Source organism: Taudactylus pleione, unplaced genomic scaffold, assembly GCF_031769625.1.
Source record: "Taudactylus pleione unplaced genomic scaffold, aTauple2 ptg002172l, whole genome shotgun sequence".
Classification (NCBI taxonomy): Eukaryota; Metazoa; Chordata; class Amphibia; order Anura; family Myobatrachidae; genus Taudactylus; species Taudactylus pleione.
Window position 1 is genome coordinate 110,818 of NW_028286566.1, and position 20,977 is coordinate 131,794.

At 49.6% G+C, this 20,977-nt stretch overlaps 1 protein-coding gene across 1 annotated transcript in view; it reads right to left on the reverse strand.

Moving 5' to 3' along the window:
- The window catches only part of LOC148433686 (zinc finger CCCH domain-containing protein 3-like), an 80,321-nt gene extending 72,710 nt beyond the window's left edge, over positions 1-7,611 (reverse strand). Inside the window, exons 1-2 of the mRNA XM_088465835.1 lie at positions 7,458-7,611; positions 3,838-4,984 (exon numbers count right to left, since the gene is read on the reverse strand). Coding sequence (XP_088321961.1) covers positions 3,838-4,984; positions 7,458-7,506 — 1,196 coding nt within the window. The 5' untranslated portion in view covers positions 7,507-7,611. The remainder of the gene's footprint in view (positions 1-3,837; positions 4,985-7,457) is intronic.
- Positions 7,612-20,977: the final 13,366 nt, after the last annotated feature.

The following is a 20,977-nucleotide window of genomic DNA, read 5'->3' on the forward strand; positions in this document are numbered from 1 at the left end:
CAGTTATCAATTCATCAATATAAAGTTTAACCTTTTATACCCAAAAAGACATGGTAACAAACGCCTTTGGCTACATAGCTCCTGGGATTTCCCTCGCTCTAAGCTGGTGCATTTGCTACATAGCTCCTGGGATATCCCTCACACTAAGCTGGTGCATTGGCTACACAGTTCCTGGGATCTCTCTCGCACTAAGCTGGTGCACTGGCTACACAGCTCCTGGGATATCACTCACACTAAGCTGGTGCATGGCTACATAGCTCCTGGGATATCACTCACACTAAGCTGGTGCACTGGGTACACAGCTCCTGGGATATGACTCACACTAAGCTGGTGCACTGGCTACACAGCTCCTGGGATCTCTCTCACACTAAGCTGGTGCATTGGCTACACAGCTCTTGGGATCTCCCTCACACTAAGCTGGTGCATTGGCTACATAGCTCCTGAGATCTCCCTCACACTTAGCCGGCGCACTGGCTATATAGCTCCTGGGATCTCCCTCACACTAAGCTGGTGCACTGGCTACATAGCTCCTGGGATCTCCCTCACACTAAGCTGGTGCACTGGCTAAATAGCTCCTGGATCTCCCTCTGTGACCGGACGCCTTTCGCCTAGGCCGTCACTGGTCACGGGTTAGCGCTTTTGGACTCCCACTCACCGTCAGTGACCGCCTGTCACTGACTCCGCCCACTGCGCCGTGGGCGTTTAACGATGCTGCCACCACCAAACTCTACAATCAGGCTCCTACGTCGGCACCTGGAACCGCTTCTGCTGCGTATGCGTTTGACTAACTGCGGACACACCTCCTGTTTGGTGTCGGCTGTTCCCACCTGATCCCTCGCAATGGACCAGATCTGCACGGTAGCTTGGCAGAGGGCTTTAACTTGGAGACACGGAGCTCTTACCAAGAACAGCAGGAGAACGGAATAGCGTTTTGGCGCAATTCTGTTGGTCGCAGGATTGAGTCAATTGAAGTAAAGGCAAACGGTGTTTATTTGCTCAAAGTCTTAAAGAAGACCTTCCCTTCCGTCTGAAGGGGAATATCACACAGAAATCAAACAGCAATTCTCCACAAAGATTTTCAAAGATGTCCCACATACAGGAATCTTATCAGCAGCTCTTCTCCTCAAAGAAGTTACCGGGTTGCACACACACAGGGCTCACAGTCCCTCCTTTTATGTCATTCTTACACACATCATCACAGGGGGGCAAATCCACCCTGTGTTCCTTCTAGCCAATCAGGCTATCTCAGAAAACATAAATTAACAACATATTACATTTCAAAGGAGTCACTCAATATCCTCCTTCCTAATCCACCAACACAAACTGATTTATCATACATTATACTGTCACCTAAAATGTTGATATAACATTTCACAGGAAATGGTAAATTACATTCATCTTTATCAATCAGTTTGGCATTTCCAACCTTAACACATTCAGTGACATCCAAAAGGTTCTTAAAAACAGATTGTCTTTTCAAAGGAAGTTCTGTACATGAAGGGTTTGGCTATATGACACCATTCACACCTTTACACAGAGAACTTTCAGTCACCCTATTCATCAGACCTCCTACTAAGGGAATGACAATTAGCATCTTGTTTCTGCAACAATCATGAAACAACAAATATTTCCCCCAGAAATGCGCACGCACACACACACACGAGATAGTCTCAGGCCTTTTGACTTAAATGTTACAGCCTTCTAAAACAAAACAACTTATACATTCCTTATAAGTGCATTTTCTCTACAAAATATACATTTAAACCATATAGTGCATAGCCTATTAAATATACGTTGCTTCATTCACTAATGCATTGCAGATCAGCTGCAGTGCATTACAGCAATACATATATACTTTAATACAGTTTATTATAAACCATGTGCAGTGTGCTTTTACACTGTCCTTTTAAAAATGGCACAATGGCATGAGGGTTAATCCCCTCAATGCCTTGGCAGCCATTTTAATCAAGTGTGGTCGGCCTCCGGCCACACCCCCACACTAAGCTGGCGAACTGGCTACATAGCTCCTGGGATATCCCTCACACTAAGCTGGTGCACTGGCTACATGGCTCCTGGGATATCCCTCACACTAAGCCGGTGCACTGGCTACACAGCTCTTGGGATCTCCCTCACACTAAGCTGGTGAACTGGCTACATAGCTCCTGGGATATCACTCACACTAAGCTGGTGCATGGCTACATAGCTCCTGGGATCTCCCTCACACTAAGCTGGTGCACTGGGTACACAGCTCCTGGGATATTACTCACACTAAGCTGGTGCACTGGCTACACAGCTCCTGGGATCTCTCTCACACTAAGCTGGTGCATTGGCTACACAGCTCTTGGGATCTCCCTCACACTAAGCTGGTGCATTGGCTACACAGCTCCTGGGATCTCCCTCACACTTAGCCGGTGCACTGGCTACACAGCTCCAGGGATATCCCACGCACTAAGCCGGTGCACTGGCCATATAGCTCCTGGGATAACCCTCACACTAAGCTGGTGCATTGGCTACATAGCTCCTGGGATAACCCTCACACTAAGCTGGTGCACTGGCTACATAGCTCCTGGGATCTCTCTCACACTAAGCTGGTGCACTGGCTATATAGCTCCTGGGATATCCCTCACACTAAGCTGGTGCACTGGCTACATAGCTCCTGGGATCTCTCTCACACTAAGCTGGTGCACTGGCTACACAGCTCCTGGGATCTCCCTCGCACTAAGCCGCTGCATTGGCTACATAGCTCCTGGGATCTCTCTCACACTAAGCCGCTGCAGTGGCTACATAGCCCCTATGGATTTGACTCGCACCAGGCTGCTCCCTGCTGCAATGGAATGAAGTCAAGGCTACCAATCTCTGAGGCTAGTTATAGGAGGAGGGGGGACGCTGCTTATTTTGTGTGTGTTTATATTACTCAGCGGATGGTGTGCAGCAACTAGGGGACGCAAAGCTTGTAGCAGTGATCCACACCATGACACCCATAGGTGGGCATCAGAGTGGACTGTTTGTCAGCAGAAATCATTGCTGCTAAATGAAATACAAATAAACACATTGGGCCAGTTCAGAATTGCACATAATTACACTTGGTTTCATACCCATTACCAGCGCACACTGGCACCATCAGACAGATCTCGGTGTATGTACACTGCACCGCCACTATCTCTCATACCCATTACCAGCGCACACTGGCACCATCAGACAGATCTCGGTGTATGTACACTGCAGCATAAGCTGTAATTCCACTACACACCTTCACTAAACTTTACCAATGTGCATCTGCCTGCAGAGCCGCGGCAGCAATAATACCAAATTGCTAACATGCACCTGAGAGCACAAGCACCGAAACTCCCACTTTCAGCGTTGCTGCACGGTGTAACACCGCCGGTGATTATAGACGCGCCACCATTGGCGAACCATCGCATTCACCAACAACACTCGCAACTGCCCTACGAGCAACCAGCTGCATCTATCAGATCACAGTAAAGCTGGGTACACGTCAGACGAGGTATACCCAGCACGACGGGACCCAGTACGCGGAAAGTGCATACATACTTGCCGATGATGTGTCTGACGGGGGGCGGGGGTGTCGACTAGTTAGCGACGGCATAGAAGGCCTAGTTAGCAACCTCCACCGTTGGCCCTGCATTAGGGACAATGGGGGATGTCGCTAACGACCTGTGGGAGGGTGCATATCATGGGGACACACTAGACAATGTACCTGATATGTTGCTCCGATGCGGGGGATGGGACGACATATCATCTAGTGTGTACCCAGCTTAAACCCCTTCGGGCACTATCAGCAGCCATTCCTTACAAGCCACCTTTGAGAGGTCATACCTTGAATTGCTTCTTCTCCTGACGATCTTCGTCCGACTCTTTATTTTGTAGCCAGAATGTGCAGAGTCCCTGCATGTGCCCGTTGCCCCGATCCCGGGTGAATGGGAAGCCTTGGCATAGGGCGTGTGTGGGCTCGCCCTCAGAGCAAGTCTGTTAATGGCACACTGGTTAGGCGTGACCGGAGCCGCGGGGGAGGAAGACCTAGGCTCCGCTTTCCACTTATAGCGGCTTTTGGGTGCTAAACACTTGGTGCCGCTCTTCTTCCCTTTCGCTGCTGTTACGGCAACTGGAGATTTAACGGTCGCCGATTCACCACTTAAAGATCTCTTTGCACCTGGGCTGACTTTCCTGCCAGCCGGGCACGCTTTGGGAGGATCGGCCACCCAGGTATATTTAGTCCTCTGACCTTTGAGAATTTTACCAGGTGTCTCAGTTCTCAAAGTGTTTTTGGGTGAATCAGGTACAAAATGTCGCCTCTTTGAAGGGCCTGCACTGAGATTTGGAGGAGAATTGTCTGCATCGGGGTGGGGGAGAGGAAGAAGAGGTCTCTCCGACGATGACTGAGAAAATGACGTTCCCTGAGATGTCATTAATTTATTGGTGGCCGTCCATGTCATTTTCTGCTGTGCGGGAGCCTTGTAAGCCCTCTCAGTAGTGGTCCGCAGAGGGGCATCGGGCCTGGTCCCCTGCAGCGTGGAGGTGGATGGCATTGCAGTGTCTGGCGCTACTTTCAGCTGCCTCGGAACGTCTTTATTCCCTACAGTCTGGCATTTTCCTATAGAAACTGTTTCATCTTTGCTGACGAGTGACAGGTTTAAAAACACTTTCTGTCTCCCCAATTTTTCTGCCTTTGAGACGTTAACGGCCACCTGAATTTTCTGTGCAAGCTGATTGGGATCTTTGGCTGACATAGCTGCGGTTGTAGTGCTGGTGCGTTCCCCCTCATTCTGAGTCCGATTCACCAGTGAATACTTCTTTCGCCAGCTGCTGCCCTGCTGACTTGGTTGTTGCTGCAGCTGCTGGTGACCCCTCGAAGCCTCCCCATGTGACTTATGCTCAGGCTGTGCTGGGTTCCTCCATCTTGTATTTGCTGCTGGTAAACAGGCTGGTGCATTCCCATGGATTTTCTTGTGACTATTAATAAGATCTGTGGAGAAAGCATTAAAATAAATATATACCTGTCCCATCCATGCAGCTCCTCCATATACCTGTCCCATCCATACAGCACCTCCATATACCTGTCCCATCCATACAGCACCTCCATATACCTGTCCCATCCATACAGCACCTCCATATACCTGTCCCATCCATACAGCACCTCCATATACCTGTCCCATCCATGCAGTACCCCCACATACCTGTCCCATCCATACAGCACCCCCATATACCTGTCCCATCCATACAGCAACCCCTACATACCTGTCCCATCCATACAACAACCCCCATATACCTGTCCCATCCATAGCGCAACCCCATATACCTGTCCCATCCATACAGCACCCCCATATACCTGTCCCATCCATACAGCACCCCCATATACCTGTCCCATCCATACAGCACCCCCATATACCTGTCCCATCAATACAGCACCCCCATATACCCGTCCCATTCATAGAGCGGGAAGCAGTTATTCTGTCATTACACAGTACTGACAAACCAGGGATAATATAATGTAGTACTAACGTTATTTCAAAATGCAAACGTAAAGATTACTGACCAGCAGTAACGATAAAATCCCATTCCGCTAGTATAGAGGGGCAGCAATAGCCTGTCCCAATACACCTGTCCCAATCTTCCATCCATACATAGACACACTGCAATAACAATATCACAGGAATACAGGATGTGGAAGAAGTGGTCATTTCTAGATGATAACTGGACTCTTATTTGGTCAATCTAAAAAGATTCGAAGAGTAAAAAAGGTTTCTATGTGAATCACAGCTGGTGATCAGATCGCGCATTCGCTCTGCAGCTCATCTACTTTGTGTGTACATTAATACTGACTAACCACTTGTAGCCTGCGGACCCCGGCCTCACCAACCCTCCCTGGGCCCCCTGTCTCTGAACACTTACACTAACCCTGAGCCCCCTCCCTCTCTCTCTATACACCCTGGGGGTCCTCACTCTCTAACCCCACAGACCATCTTCCTCTCAGCTTGTGGCCTTTCCCTTTAGCCCATGTGTCCTCGCTGTGGAGTTGTGGCTCCCTCTCGCTCATCCTGTGGCCCATACTCTCTCTGTCACTCCCTCCACTTTTTTACTTTACGCCTTCACCATCTTGCCCGTCCTGTACACTTTGTCCTTGAGGCCTCCATTATCCCGCTCTGCGGCACCTACTTGTTATCATTGTAGTCCTCACTCATTCTTTTGCCACCACCCTCACTCTGTGGCCCCCTACGCTCTAGAGCTTGTCAGATTTTGTGGCCCCTGTCCCTCCCTGTCACCCTGTGGCCACTCTCACACTTTCTCAGGCTGTCACCCTGTGGAACACACTGTTACCCTGTGGGCCTTACCACTCTCACACATCCTGTGGTCCCTGTCACATTATCTCACTGAGTCACCTGTGTGTCCCTCTCTGTCCCCCTGTGGCCCGTCCCTCTCTGTCACTCTGTAACTCGTGTGTCCCTTCCTCTCCGTCACCTGTGTGTCCCTCTCTGTCCCCCTGTCACCCTGTGGCCCGTCCCTCTCTGTCACTCTGTAACTCGTGTGTCCGTTCCTATCCGTCACCTGTGTGTTCCTCTCTGTCCCCCTGTCACCCTGTGGCCCGTCCCTCTCTGTCACTCTGTAACTCGTGTGTCCCTTCCTCTCCGTCACCTGTGTGTCTCTCTCTCGCTCTGTCAACCGTCTTTCTTGCCCTATGACTCATGTGTTCCTCTCACCGTGACCCATGTGCCCCTCTCTCTCTCTCACCCTATCTCTCATGTGTCCCTCTCTCATACCCCGTGACCAGTGTCTCCATCTGTCTCATCCTGTCATCCGTGTGGCCCTCTATCTCTCACCCTGTCACCTATGTGGCCCTTTAACCCGTGTGTCCCCCTGTCTCTTACCGTCACCCGTGACTCCCTTTCTGTCACTCACTGTGACCCATGCTGTTCCCTCACTCTCGCCCTGTGACCCTCGCTCTCACCCTTTGACCCATGTTGTTCCCCCTCTCTCACCTTGTGACCCATGCGTCTCTCTCTCACCCTGTCACCCATGTGTCCCTCTCTCTCACCCTGTCACCCATGTGTCCCTCTCTCTCACCCTGTCACCCGTGTCCTCGTTCTTTACCCTGTCACCCATGTTGTCCCCCTTCTCTCACCTTGTGACCCATGTGTCCCTCTCTCTCACCCTGTGACCCTCTCTCACCCTGTGACCCATGTGTCCCTCTCTCTCACCCTGTGACCCTCTCTCTCACCCTGTGACCCATGTGTCCCTCTCTCTCACCCTGTGACCCTCTCTCTCACCCTGTGACCCATGTGTCCCTCTCTCTCACCCTGTGACCCTCTCTCTCACCGTGTGACCCATGTGTCCCTCTCTCTCACCCTGTGACCCTCTCTCTCACCCTGTGACCCATGTGTCCCTCTCTCTCACCCTGTGAACCTCTCTCTCACCCTGTGACCCATGTGTCCCTGACTCACCCTGTAGCAGGTGGATCTGCCTCCTCAGGGACTCCTTCTCCCCGTCCATGTCTGTAGTACACCTGGGCCAGCGCCTTCGTCACTGATTGATCTGCGAGACGCAGCGAGTACCCGTCACACAGGACCCGCCCCCCGGCCCTGCCCCACACAACATGGCGCTCTCCACTGGCGCCTGGGTAGTGTCTAAATCTCCTTCGCGGAGTGACCCGGACAGATACAGAGCGGCGGCACATACCGGGTCTCGCCGAGACTACATACACGGATGGGCTCTGTGCCCGCGTGCCCCCATCATCGCACGGGGTCCCGGGATCTTCTGCCAGCACCAAAGATGGCGGCGCGAACCTCACGGCCTGTCTCTTGTCGGCCCGCCCGGTATCCTAGCAACACAGCAAGCCGGAAACGCGGGGACTGTGCCACCTGGTGCCGCTATCATCCCTCTGACTGTAAACAGCTCAGTGTATCAGCTCGTGGGGGGGAGGGGCCTGCAGTCACGTGTCACACACCTGCCCGCCCCCCCCTGGCTGGGTCCCAAGCTCCAATTATATATAGTGTCAGTGCTGGGCTCATTCCTTCCCTCACTCTCAGGGGGGCTAGTTAATAGGAATAATAATGGTAGCCAAAACAATAAATATCAATAAAAATATGGGGGTGGTATGAAAAGTACAGATTCAGAATGTCGCTACCGGACAGTCGGCGCGTTCATAATGCGTCGACATACTGGTTTTGGCTTATTGTGTATCCAACCCATAGTTGCCTACTCTCCGAAAAATCTTGTGGCGCTCCCGGCCCCCCGGAAGAGTGAGCAACCCTCCTTTTCACACTCATACATGTTTGATGTGCCCAGCTCACAAGTACATAGGCTATAGCCTATACATCATCACATCACACCTGGGGCCCTAACTAGAGATTTGAAGGCCCCATAGCAAAAGTAACTTTAACTAGGACGATGGCCCCCCTCAGCTCTGGGCCCCGCAGCAGCTGCACCCGTTGCACCCATGGTAGTGAAGCCCATGCGCCTCACATGTAGCATAATTATTATTATTATCGCATACCTCCCATGCCCGCATTCAGCGGGACAGTCACGTTTTTCTGGGACTGTCCCTCCTGCGGGCATGCCGCACGGCATCTGTTCTCGTCTGAACGGACTGCCTGGGGGCTGCGGGCATGCTCCCAAAGTGACGAAAACAGGGGAAGCCGCGAGGCTCCGTCCCGTTTTCAATAGGCCCCACCCCTTTTGCTTAGGTCACGCCCCCTTTTTGGCCGCGCGCGACCTGTCCCTCCTTACAACATTCAAATGTTGGGAGGTATGTTATAGTTTATTTATATGGCGCCACAAGTGTTCCGCAGCGCCTTACAAGGTACATAACCAAAAAAGTGACTTACAGTACAATACAATGAAGGACAAGGACATGGATAATATACATTGATACATTGGTGGCCATAACACCCAAATAAGCAACAGAGCGTAAGCACCAAGTGTTAGGTGTCCTAGTGGTGGGTAAGAAGTAGATGAAACTAAAGTAAGGAGAAGCACAAGAGGGTAGAGGGCCCTGCTCGCAAGAGCTTACATTCTCAAGGGGAGGGGCAGACGGACTGACATGATACAGATGGGAAAGACAGGGAGGAGGGAGCATGTAGTAGCAAGTTAGGACAGGAGCTGGAAAGCCTTGATGATATAGTGGGTCTTGACAGCCCGTTTGAAGGATTGTAGAGAGGTGGAGAGTCTGATGGGGAGAGGGAGAGAGTTCCAAAGGTCGGGAGCAGCGCGGGCAAAATCTTGGAGGCGGGAGTGGGAGGAAGTAATCAGTTGGCATGAGAGGCGGCGCGCATTAGTTGAACGTAGTGGGCGGACGGGAGTGTGAAAAGAGATGAGGCCAGAGATGTAAATGTTAGAAGAGAGTGTGAGGGCTTTGTAAGCGAGTGTGATGAACCTTGAATTGGGTTCTGAAGGGGAAGGGGAGCCAGTGGAGGACTTGTAAGAGAGGGGAGGCAGAGAAAGATGAGTCGAGCGGTAGCATGTCGGGAACCCCTGCAGGGTCAATTTAAGAGAGGTGGTGGCCCTTGTGTCTCTTCCAGGAGGTGGGCAGCCAGGTCTGCAGAAAGAGGGTGTGGCGGCTGGGAAAGCGGGCGGTACAGGGGGTGTAACCTCGTCCCCCGCTATATAGTGCAGAGAAAACATTCATTGTATAGCATGGGTGGGGCTAAGATGATGCGATTCACCCGATTTTCGGGAGCCTCCCAGCCATTTCGGGAGTTTAGGGAAGTATGGTGTGTCTTTGCGGACCCCCTCTCTGGGGGGAAGTATGAAGCTCAGATATATGTTTCACCCTACATTCAGTATCACATACTTGCCGAGATTCAGCTCCCTCCTTCACAGCAGGGGGGCGTGGCCGGGCTATGACACCGTTTTGGGGCCATCGCGTCATCGTGGCCCCGTCCCCTCTTCACAATGCCGAAAATAAAGGCATTGTGAATCAGGGGGCGGAGCCGTGATGAATCGCTTCATCGGGCACGATGACGTAGCAGCGTTCAAACGGCCAGGCACGCCTGCGTTTCATTAACCACCCCCTGTCAACACCCCCAAACGGTCACTTCCTGTCAATCAATCTGCAATGGGCCTCAGTGGTCTGCGTGAACGCCCGACAATCGCACTGCTGCCTTGGCGCACTGCGATGCCTACGCATGCGCAATAGCAAACAATCACTCCATCTGCGTGAGAATTGTAGTTGCGTTCATCTTTGAATCAGGCTCTCTGTCATAAACCACAGAAGTGGTCTGATAGCTGCGGTAGCCCATAGTAACGGTACACAGGGCCTGATTCAGAGCCGCTCGTAAGCGGCCGCTCGTTCACTCTGAGCGATGTTCGCACAACTGCGCATGCGTATGGGTCGTAATGCGCATGCGCAAACCAGTCATTGCGGTCAGAAATCGTGCGCTCGCAAAACAGCAAGGGGCTGCTAATTTGATTGACAGAATGTACCGTTTGTGGGTGGTAACAGGGGAAGGTGCTTGAAAACGGGGAGTGGAGATCCGAACGCAGGCGTGCCAAACGGTAAAAAGGGCGTTTAATGGGAGTGCATAATTAGTAAAGGAGCGTCATCGACCACGTCACTTGGTTGTCTTTTAGCCTGAACTGCTCGCAGTGATTGCGGTAAGAAAAACCTACCACAAGCGCTGCGAGCAGTTCAGACGCCTTTCGATGTACCCGATTAATCTAATAAATACCGGAGATGACGTGTGTTGCGAATGGCAAAGGGGCGTCTTTACAAAATAGCGAGCGCATTTTTAGTTCGATCGCTCAGACATAGAGGCGTCAACAAACCGCAAAGAGCGAGCGCTCAATTTAAATAGCCGGCCCCTTTTTTGGAATGACCGTCCGCAAATAGCGTCCGGCTCTGAATCAGGCCCACTATGCGTTGACAGACACTTGCACGCACTAATCATCAGACATCCTGATACTAAAAACACAGGTAATGGTGCATACACACGATCAGATTTTTCCTTCAGATATGAACGATAACGATTTAAAAATCGTTCAGTCATTCAAATCGTTCAAATCGTTCAAAACTTTGGTAAAATCGTTCAATCGTTCAGTCGTTCATCTGACAAATCTGACAAGTCTGACAAATCTGACCGTGTGTATGCTCCATAAGCAAGAGTATAGCTGTAGGAGGGTATGTACTGAAAATGTTTATTATTAATCAGGATAGTACACCGTACAAAAGCCGTCCTCCACCCACCTGCTGGCATTATTGGTATACGCTCAGGGGGAGGGAATGGGCAACAGTGCAGCACAGGACGGCGCTGGGCACAGAGAAACCTAGCGCCGACCCTGATTTCACCCAACAGGGAGATCCAAATGCAGTCCATCTATATAATTATTTCAATAAACTGACGTAATTGAATACAAATCTAACTTTGAACAGTAGATGGCAGTAGTGCTCTAAGTGTTATCTGATCTGTGGGCCTGATTCATTACCGATCGCAACTGCGATTACGCACGCATTCGGGCGATTGTTGCGTTCTGCGTATGCATTGCAGTGCGTGTGTGCATACTGCCCACTGCGATCGGGACTGCGATCGCAGTGACTACGCAGACCCAAAGTGATTGACAGGAAGTTCCGTTTGTGGGAGGTGACGGGGAGACATGCTTGCCGACATTTAGCTGCCTACTTCCGGGAGGGAGCTGTCGGGCTTTCACAGCAAGGGCCGTGTCACTGTAAAAGGAGGCGTGGCTCGGCAGATGACGCATCATTGGGGGGTGGGGCATGGGGGCGTGACAGCGCGATCGCGTCATTGTGGCCCCTCCCCATCTTCACAATGCCGATATTAATGGCATTGTGAAGCAGGGGGCGGGGCCACTATGACATGATTCAGCTCGATTCGCGACACCAGTCGCATAGCCTAGGTCAGACATTAATAATTTGTAATCAGATATACTGTATGTTTAGTATCATTGGGGGTTGATTGAATTCATTGGGAGGTGAATAGCGCCAGGAAGTTGGTCGCAAAGCTATTCAATTCAGCGCAGAGAAAGTCTGAGAATGCCGGTTCTCACGACTTAACTGGGATGTTAGTCGTGAGAACCGGCATTCTCCGACTAAAGTGCTGGCCGTGAGGCTGTTAGCACTGCGCTAAGCTGGAAAACAACCTCTTGGCCGGGACTTTAGTCGGATTTCTCCTCGCACTCTTAGGAAGGTGTAAGAAGAAATCATTTCATCGCACTAACAGCGTGGTCAATTGATTAGCTCTGGGAGGTCCCAACGCTATTCAACTCCCGCTGAAGAAATCGCCCCCATTGTCTGGGAATGTGAAAGCGTATCTAAGTCATAACAATCAATAATGCTGGTCATACATTATACAATTATCTGACAGACATCTGTCCAATCACTATGCAATTATCTGTCAGACATCTATCAAATCACTATGCAGTTATCTGTCAGATATCTGTCCAATCACCATGCAATTATCTGTCAGACATCTGTCCAATCACTATGCAATTATCTGCCAGACATCTGTCAAATCACTATGCAGTTATCTGTCACACATCTGTCCAATCACTATGGAATTATCTGTCAGTCATCTGTCTAATCACTATGCAATTATCTTTCAGACATCTGTCCAATCAATATGCAGTTATCTGTCAGATATCTGTCCAATCACTATGCAATTATCTGTCCAATCTGTCAGACATCTGTCCAATAACTATGCAATTATCTGTCAGACATCTGTCCAATCACTATGCAATTATCTGTCAGACATCTGTCCAATCACTATGCAATTATCTGTCAGACATCTGTCCAATCACTATGCAATTATCTGTCAGACATCTGTCCAATCACTATGCAATTATCTGTCAGACATCTGTCCAAAATCTATGCAATTATCTTTTAGACAACTGTCCAATCACTATGCAATTATCTGTCAGACATCTATCAAATCACTATGCAGTTATCTGTCAGATATCTGTCCAATCACTATGCAATTATCTGTCAGACATCTGTCCAATCACTATGCAATTATCTGTCAGACATCTGTCTAATCACTATGCAATTATCTGTCAGACATCTATCAAATCACTATGCAATTATCTGTCAGACATCTATCAAATCACTATGCAGTTATCTGTCAGATATCTGTCCAATCACTATGCAATTATCTGTCCAATCTGTCAGACATCTGTCCAATAACTATGCAATTATCTGTCAGACATCTGTCCAATCACTATGCAATTATCTGTCAGACATCTGTCCAATCACTATGCAATTATCTGTCAGACATCTGTCCAATCACTATGCAATTATCTGTCAGACATCTGTCCAGTCACTATGCAATTATCTGTCAGACATCTATCAAATCACTGTACGATTATCTGTCAAACATCTGTCCAATCACTATCCAATTATCTGTCAGACATCTGTCCAATCACTATGCAATTATCTGTCAGACATCTGTCCAATTACTATGCAATTATCTGTCAGACATCTGTCCAATGTATGGGAGCAAATAAACATTTCCTCACAAAGTAAACACTGGAAACAAGACAAAAATTGTTATTCAGGCAAACTGGTTAAATAAAACAAATTTTTACCAATTTGTACAATTGTTTTTTCCGTTTTCCAGTGTTTGGGACCATACGGTCAAATGTCATTTGCTCTCATACATTAACAGGTTTTCATTCCAACCAGCCAGATTGGATAGATGTCTGACAGATAATTGTATAGTGTGTGCCCAGCGTAAGGATCACACATAAAGTTGTAATACATTATTTTATGCGAGCAGTGACAATATAACAATGCATGCATACAGCGGTTTAGTCATGTGTAAAAACGCAAGTTGTGGCTTTTTTGGATGCAACTTGTATTTCTTCTCTGAGTGGGCAGATGCATGGAAAGTACAGTAAGGACGTGAAGCGGGAGTGTAGTTGTGAACTGCGATTAAAATGGCCGGCAAAAAGTCGCACACGTAGCTGGCTGGAGGGGTCTGGCTTGCGGGTGCTATAATCATGGTTGCCGACTTTCTGGCTGCCCATTCTGGGAGGGAGCAGCCAGATCGGCAGGGCAGGGGGCGTGGCCGACACAAAGGGGCGTGGCCGGACAGGTGACTGTCATTGGTGGATGGGACCGGAAGTTGGGGCCACGCGATCGCGGCATGTTGTCCCCGCCCCCGCTACGCTATGCTGATATTACAGGCATTGTGAAGCGGGGCCAGGGCCAAAATGTCGCATTTCAGGTTGAATGGCATCACCGGCCCCCTCCGCTCTCAGTTAATCGCAGGGGGGGTCGGGGGGGGGGATAGGCGGCTGTCGGGAGGCTTAGCTGCCTTTCCGGGGGGCCGGGAGTGTCACCCAATTTTTGGGAGGCTCCTGGCCAAATCGGGAGGGTAGGCAAATATGCTATAATCCTGGTGTAATTTGTACTCTGATGATGAATAATTGCAGTTAGTAGTTAAAAGTAAAATAAACACACCCACTTATGCAAACACACTGCAGCAACTGTGCTATAAAGTGACTTTACACTGCTGTGCACACTCGTTTTACACAAATAAAGAACGTGTCACACTCAGATGGGGAGGGGCCGATTCTGCACAGATATTTTCAAGTGTCGTCATTAAAAAATATAAATATTTGCATCTGGTTCCCTTCGCAGTGTAGATGCTCCAAGCCCCTTGGGGGGTGCAGTAGGTATTACCGCCGGACGCATGGCCGGCGGTTCAAATCCTGACAGCGGCAGCCCGGCAAGGGTGAAAATCCCGATCGTCCCTAAGGTAAGTACGCTAACCTAATACTACACCCTAACCCTCCCTTAGGGGTGCCTAACCATAATCCCCCCTCTAAGTGCCCAAACCTAACCCCCCCTTCCCCGCTGCCTAAACCTAAGTCTCCCGGGGGGGTGCCTAACCCTAACCTCCCCCCAGGGGTGCCTAACCCTAACCTCCCCTTCCCCTAGCCTAACCCTAACCCTCCCGGGGGGGTGCCTAACCCTAACTCCCCCTTATCCTAGCCTAACCCTCCCAGGGGGGGGCCTAGCCCTAAGTCCCCCCGGGAGGGAGTCCTAAACCTAACCCCCCCACGGGGTGCCCGCGTCCGGCGCCCGGCTTACCTTCATTCGGTATGCCAGGCGTCGGTCTTCCGGCGTCTGGTTAATGACAGGCGTCAAGTTTTCGACGCCTGTCATTAGTACCACACCGGGATCAGAAAGTCTGGAAGCTGGTGGTCGGCATTTAGACCGTCGGCTTCCAAACTACATCCCTCCTTGGGTACTTATTGTCGGCATTATCTGGCTATTAAATGTAATGTGTACCCATCGTGTATTGCCATTTTCATATCCGCATTGAAGCCACAGCTCTGTCACATTTCAGCTGCTTGTGACCCAGGTACGTGAAAGGGAGCTCCACCAGAAAACTTGCAGAAGTGTCCAAGCATTTTGCAATTCGATTTGCATCCAAGTCTGAATAAGGCCAACACTGGGACCTGATTCAGATATATCTGATTATTGTGGGTCTGCTTCAGCTTACTCAGATCTTCGGACGCAGCACTCGGATCTGCGATGTCGGATTCAGGCTTCTTTTTCCCTCAGAAGCCTTCTGCAGCATTAGTATGTTAGTTGTACGGTATTGCTCAGCTGCGTCCCCGCACTTCTCTATGTCCGCACAATACCATATATATCTGAGCCAGCCCCATGTTTAGTAAGACATACATAAGTGCACTTTAAGGCTTCATTGTAGGTGTGGCACGCACAGAGAAACTGCTAAGGGGTTAACTGGTACTACAAGGGTAAACTCCCTGGCAATCCTTTCATGTGCACAGTGAGTGTTGCTGAGGATAGACTCTATAGGTGCATACACACACAACGATTTTTTGAACGATTATCGATATCGTTTATCGTTCAATCGTTGAAAAAATCGTTCACTTTCTAAGTTAAAATGATGAACGATTATCGTTCATGTGCGTTCATGTTTGTAGTTCAGTCAGACTGACCAACTCAACGATTTTCATTAAAGGAATATGCAAAAATCGTTTGTAGTTCAAAAAAATTGTTCATTACACTTTAAAAAAATCTGACAGAAAATCGTTCATAAAATCGTTGGTAACAAAATCGTTGCGTGTGTATGCAGCTTATGGGGTAAATTTACTAAAGTGAGAATTTTTAGAAGTGAGCTTTAAAAGTGATGTTACCCATAGCAACCAATCCGATTTTACTTAACATTTAGCACCTTCTAGAAGATAATAGCTAGAATCTGATTGGTTGCTATGGGCAACATCTCTTCTAAAACTCATTTCTAAAAACTCTCACTTCAGTAAATTTACCCCCTAGGACCCAGGAGCAGCACTGACGAGCCCAGGATTGAAAGTGAAACTAGAGAAGTCAGAGGGAGAAATTGAAGCAGCCATGTGGAGCGTGACAGGAGCTGTGGGGTGTGTGCCCATGGAGAGAAGCAGCTGGCAGGAGTGTGCGTGTGCTGCACTGAGCCTTGACTGAGGGCACAGAGAGTGGATATCAGCAGCTGATCAGGGTAACAGTGGCTGCGAGGAGGAGACCCCCCCCTATGTCAGGCAGCAAGACAAGAGTGCTTGAAAGTGCTCAGTAGTTTCACTGAACTTACCAGAGAGAGGAGAGACTGTGCAGGTGCTACTGTATATGCTGATAGTCACGTGCGGGCATCTGGACAGGTATCTTTGCATTGTAATACATCTCAGGGGAAGGACTTCACTGCACAATTCTCATAGGAAGTGGATTTCTGCAAAGACTGTCACCATTTCAAGTTAATACCCAGTTTTTCTTAATAATGGGCCCCAACGCGCTGATCAGCCTAGAGTATTGACATTGGGCCTGATTCAGACCCACTCGCGAGCGGCTGTCCGCTCGCAAGTGGGTCGATGTTATGGACTGAGCATGCGCACGACGGAGGGAGCTCCGTCGTGCGCATGCGCCAGACGCGACGAGCGAAGGAAAGTCCTTCGCTCGTTGTGTCCGATCAAAGGGGGCGTGCTGTCAATGTTGATTGACAGCACGCCCCCTTTGGTGGGCGTGCCGGGGGCGTGCCTCCCTGACGGGGGCGTTCCCACGGGAACGCCTCCCGTCAAAAGCCGGCCCACTGACATCACTAGTGATGTCAGTGGGAGTGATTTTGGCTCTGATAGAGCCAAAATCACTCCGGAGCTTGCGGTTGAAAACCTCAACCGCAGGCTCCGGCTCGCAATTTCGATGGTCGCGATGGTCTCGACCATCGCGGCCATCACAATGCACGCTCGTATAGCCTGTGGGTGGTGACCCACAGCTATACGAGCGTCCAGGAGGACGCTCCATGAAAATGGAGCCCGGCCCTCATTCAGAGCGTGCGCTCTGCTCAGAGCGTACGGCTCTGAAAGAGGGCCATTATCTCATGTGCACTAGTCAAGGGTTGTGGGTTGTTTATTAGAGTTTCTAAATGTGAGTTCATGGTTATGTGTTGTAAAGTAACAATGAAAATGGTAACTATGCTGTATTAATGTTAAATGTGAGATTACTTGAATTGTTTTTGCACACCATTTTTTCCCGTCAATGTGATGCTGTCCTTATATGACCAACTGTAGAATTGCCAAGTGAATGTACTGAGAAGAATTCTATGTTGCCTAATTATTCACTAATCTCTAAGAGTTACAGTCGGTTTATTTATAAACCCGTGCCCTGCGGAAGGAAACTGTGTGAACGCACCTTTGTGTGACTCCCCGCCCTCCTGGCCCTCCGAGTCCATCTGAAGAACCTGCTACGGGCATCCTGGCTACAAGGCAAATTGTTTAGAGTTTATCTCGAGGGTGCGATATAGGTAAAGCGCGATAAACGCATTAATGTTTTATGTTACAGATATTTGGCCAAATGCAATAGGGTCCAAATTGAAAAAAATGCAATGTGGAGATATGAATTGTGTACAACTCTGCATCGCTACGTACTCTTGTTTCTGGTATATGAGCGGAGCAAAAACAATAAGGATACGCATTGCACGCTGCTGTGATCGCTTTTGCTATAGTCGCGAGTGCGACTTTATGCCAATGCTAGTATCAGCCCTTCCCCTGGTGCACAACCGTGCGTCTGACTGTGCAAGGACCGGGATGCCCGCTTTGTGCGTCTTCAGACACTGGAAGCCCAGCAGCCAATCCAGGCCTCATTAATAGAATGAAAGGAGTATAGGTTGGGGTTCCCTCTCTTGTTTAGGGTGCTATAGGCCAGAAGACCCTGTAAGTGTCGGCTCACATCTTCCATTTCGGCAGGTGTCAGTCTCCTTGAGCTCTCGCTAAGCAGTCATACATCTTAGAGGCAAATGTGGTGCTCTACTCACCCCTCATTTAAGAGAGGCGTTGAAATACCGACGCCTATCTTAAACCTGATGCCGGAATACATACAGATGCCAGCCCGGACGAGTTAAGTCGGGGGCGCCTTAGCTGGTAGCCACGGTAGGGAGTGTTAGTATTAGACAGCAAAACAGGGTTAGTGTTAGGTTTAGGGGGGGTTAGAGTTAGGCACCACTGGGGGGGTTAGGGTTAGGCTACAAGGAGGGAGGGTTTGGGGAAGAAGGGGGAGAGTTAGTATACTTACCCGACCCTGTTGGGATACCGACCATCGGGATGCCGGTATTACATATCCATTCCGGGCAGCACATCCCAGGTTTTTACTCTCACTCCCCCCAATCAGCCGCGGTGGCCAAGGTTAATGCAAAGTGTCGTTTTCCCAGCAGCTAATGGCTGTACGGTTTCTGAGGCCCTCAGGGACTATCGGAATATATTTTCCTGGCGCTGACATGATGGACCTGCAGAATGCAGCAGTGTTAGATCTACAGTATATACCAAGAAAGTAATTTAGCTTAAAGAACGAGAGAAGAGTCACACAACAGACACTGATATCTACAAGGTAAGATACGTGGCACAGTTCTCGACTCATACATACGGAATAAGAGCAATTGCAAATAATTGCTGAACTGCGTGGCTATCATCATTGCATTCCCCTGAATCAGGCCCCAGGGCTGTAGTCTTGTCTACTATGGTCACTAGATGGCTTCAGGCTACTCCATCTGAAGAATATTCCGTGGTGAACTCCAGAGGGGCCTGGCCCGGGTACCTCATGTAAGTGCCACTTGGCCACTATTGCAGATCAAGCGAATTCGGAAATGCAGCTGAATTTCAAATTTGCTGACAGTAAATGACTTTGCGAATCACTCACAATTTTGTGAATAATTGCCGCCCACCGGAGAATCGGCCAATCACTGTGCCGGGCTGTGACCAATCCCAAAGTGCCACGTTGAGGCCTCCTAATCAGGCAGGGTACGTTCTCAGGGTCTCATTCAGACCCGCTCGCGAGCGCAGGACGCTCGCAAGCGGGTCGATGGTACCCAAATGCGCATGCGCGCGAAGGAGGCTGCTCCGTCGTGCGTATGCGCGAGACCCGGCGAGCGACGGGGAAGCCGTCGCTCGGGGTCTCGCACCAAAGGGGGCATGCTGTCGATGGTGAGTGACAGCACGCCCCCTTTGGTGGGCGTGCCGGGGCGTGGCTGCCCAGACGGAGGCGTTCCCATGGGAACGCCTACCGTCTGGGTCCGGCCCCACTGACATCACAAGTGATGTCAGTGGGAGTGATTTTGGCTCTGATAGAGCCAAAATCACTCCAGGGCTTGCGGCAGCGAGACCCTACCGCAGGGTCTCGTCGCAAGCCCGATGGTCACGATGGTCTTGACCATTGCGACCATCATCATGGACGCTCGCATAAGCTGTGGGTGGTAACCCACAGCTATGCGAGCGACCAGGAGGACGCACCAAAAAAAAAAAAAAAAAACGCCCTGATTCAGAGCGGGCGCTCATTCAGAGCGTCCGGCTCTGAATCAGGCCCTCAGTTAGGTCTAGAGCAAGGTGCTTTACTGGACCTCTGACGTCACAACCACGTGACTCACATGAAATGGGAGAGTGGCAAGGTTCAGAACGGGGGCAAAAAGTGTCCCTTCGCTTCGGGCACGGTGGCTCGCTTCGCTCGACACTGATTTATATTCCCCCTCTATGCCCACATGGATAGTAACACTGGTAGCTGACCAGCCCTCCTGTAGCGATCATGTGGTTGTGACGTCAGAGGTCCTTTCACCAACTTGGATCTAGCAACAACTATTATAATGGAGATTGGGAACCACATGGTACACAGTCTCTCCGAGATCACCCTCTCCATGTGTGTAATATACCACCTAATATTTTACATTACCGAATCGAGCATGTTTGCACATGACAAAAGTCGAAAGGGTGCATGGCCTAGTGGACACCAAACCACGCCCCCCTGTCCGATGATTATTTAGTGGTGTGACCACGTGTTACACCCACGTTTTTCATCAGGATGAGATATAGCCCAGCACTCCGGCAATCCCCAGCCTTTCCTAGCACTAATGGACACCACGCATGCGCGCAGCAATTATTCCCCGCTGCTTTGCTATATAGAACAGCGGTGCCAGAGTGGGACAGTGGAACAGCCTCCAAAAAGCATGATTTGTTAATAATAATCTTCTGTTTTAAACAAGCAGTACACAGCACATTATGCAGAGGTCTCAAACACCAGACCTCATGTACCGTAATCAAGCACTTAACACAGGAGTCTTGGGAGGGGAGGGGGTCAATAATGTTGAGCCAGCCTAGAGGCGCAATGCCGGCTAAATACTCCCTAGGGTCTGTTATATAGTTGTAGTAATTAACATTCTGTATCACCACTTGTTGCAGCAATATATATATATATATATATTTTTTTTTTTTTATTATTATTATTTGATATTTATATTTAGGACCCTTATATAACATAGTACACCTGTCTTGCTCACAGCCATGCAATTCCAACAACCTTCCACTAGGTGTCGCTGCCATTCACCTTTCCCTGCTTTTTGACTAATGTGTATTTTTTTTTTTTTTTTCCCTAACTCCAAGATCCAGCAAATATTTTTTTTTTTTTTTAATTCCTTTCTGTTCTCTTTCCGGCCATGTGTGATTGCTGTTTCCTCTGGGCGTCCATTGAAGAAGC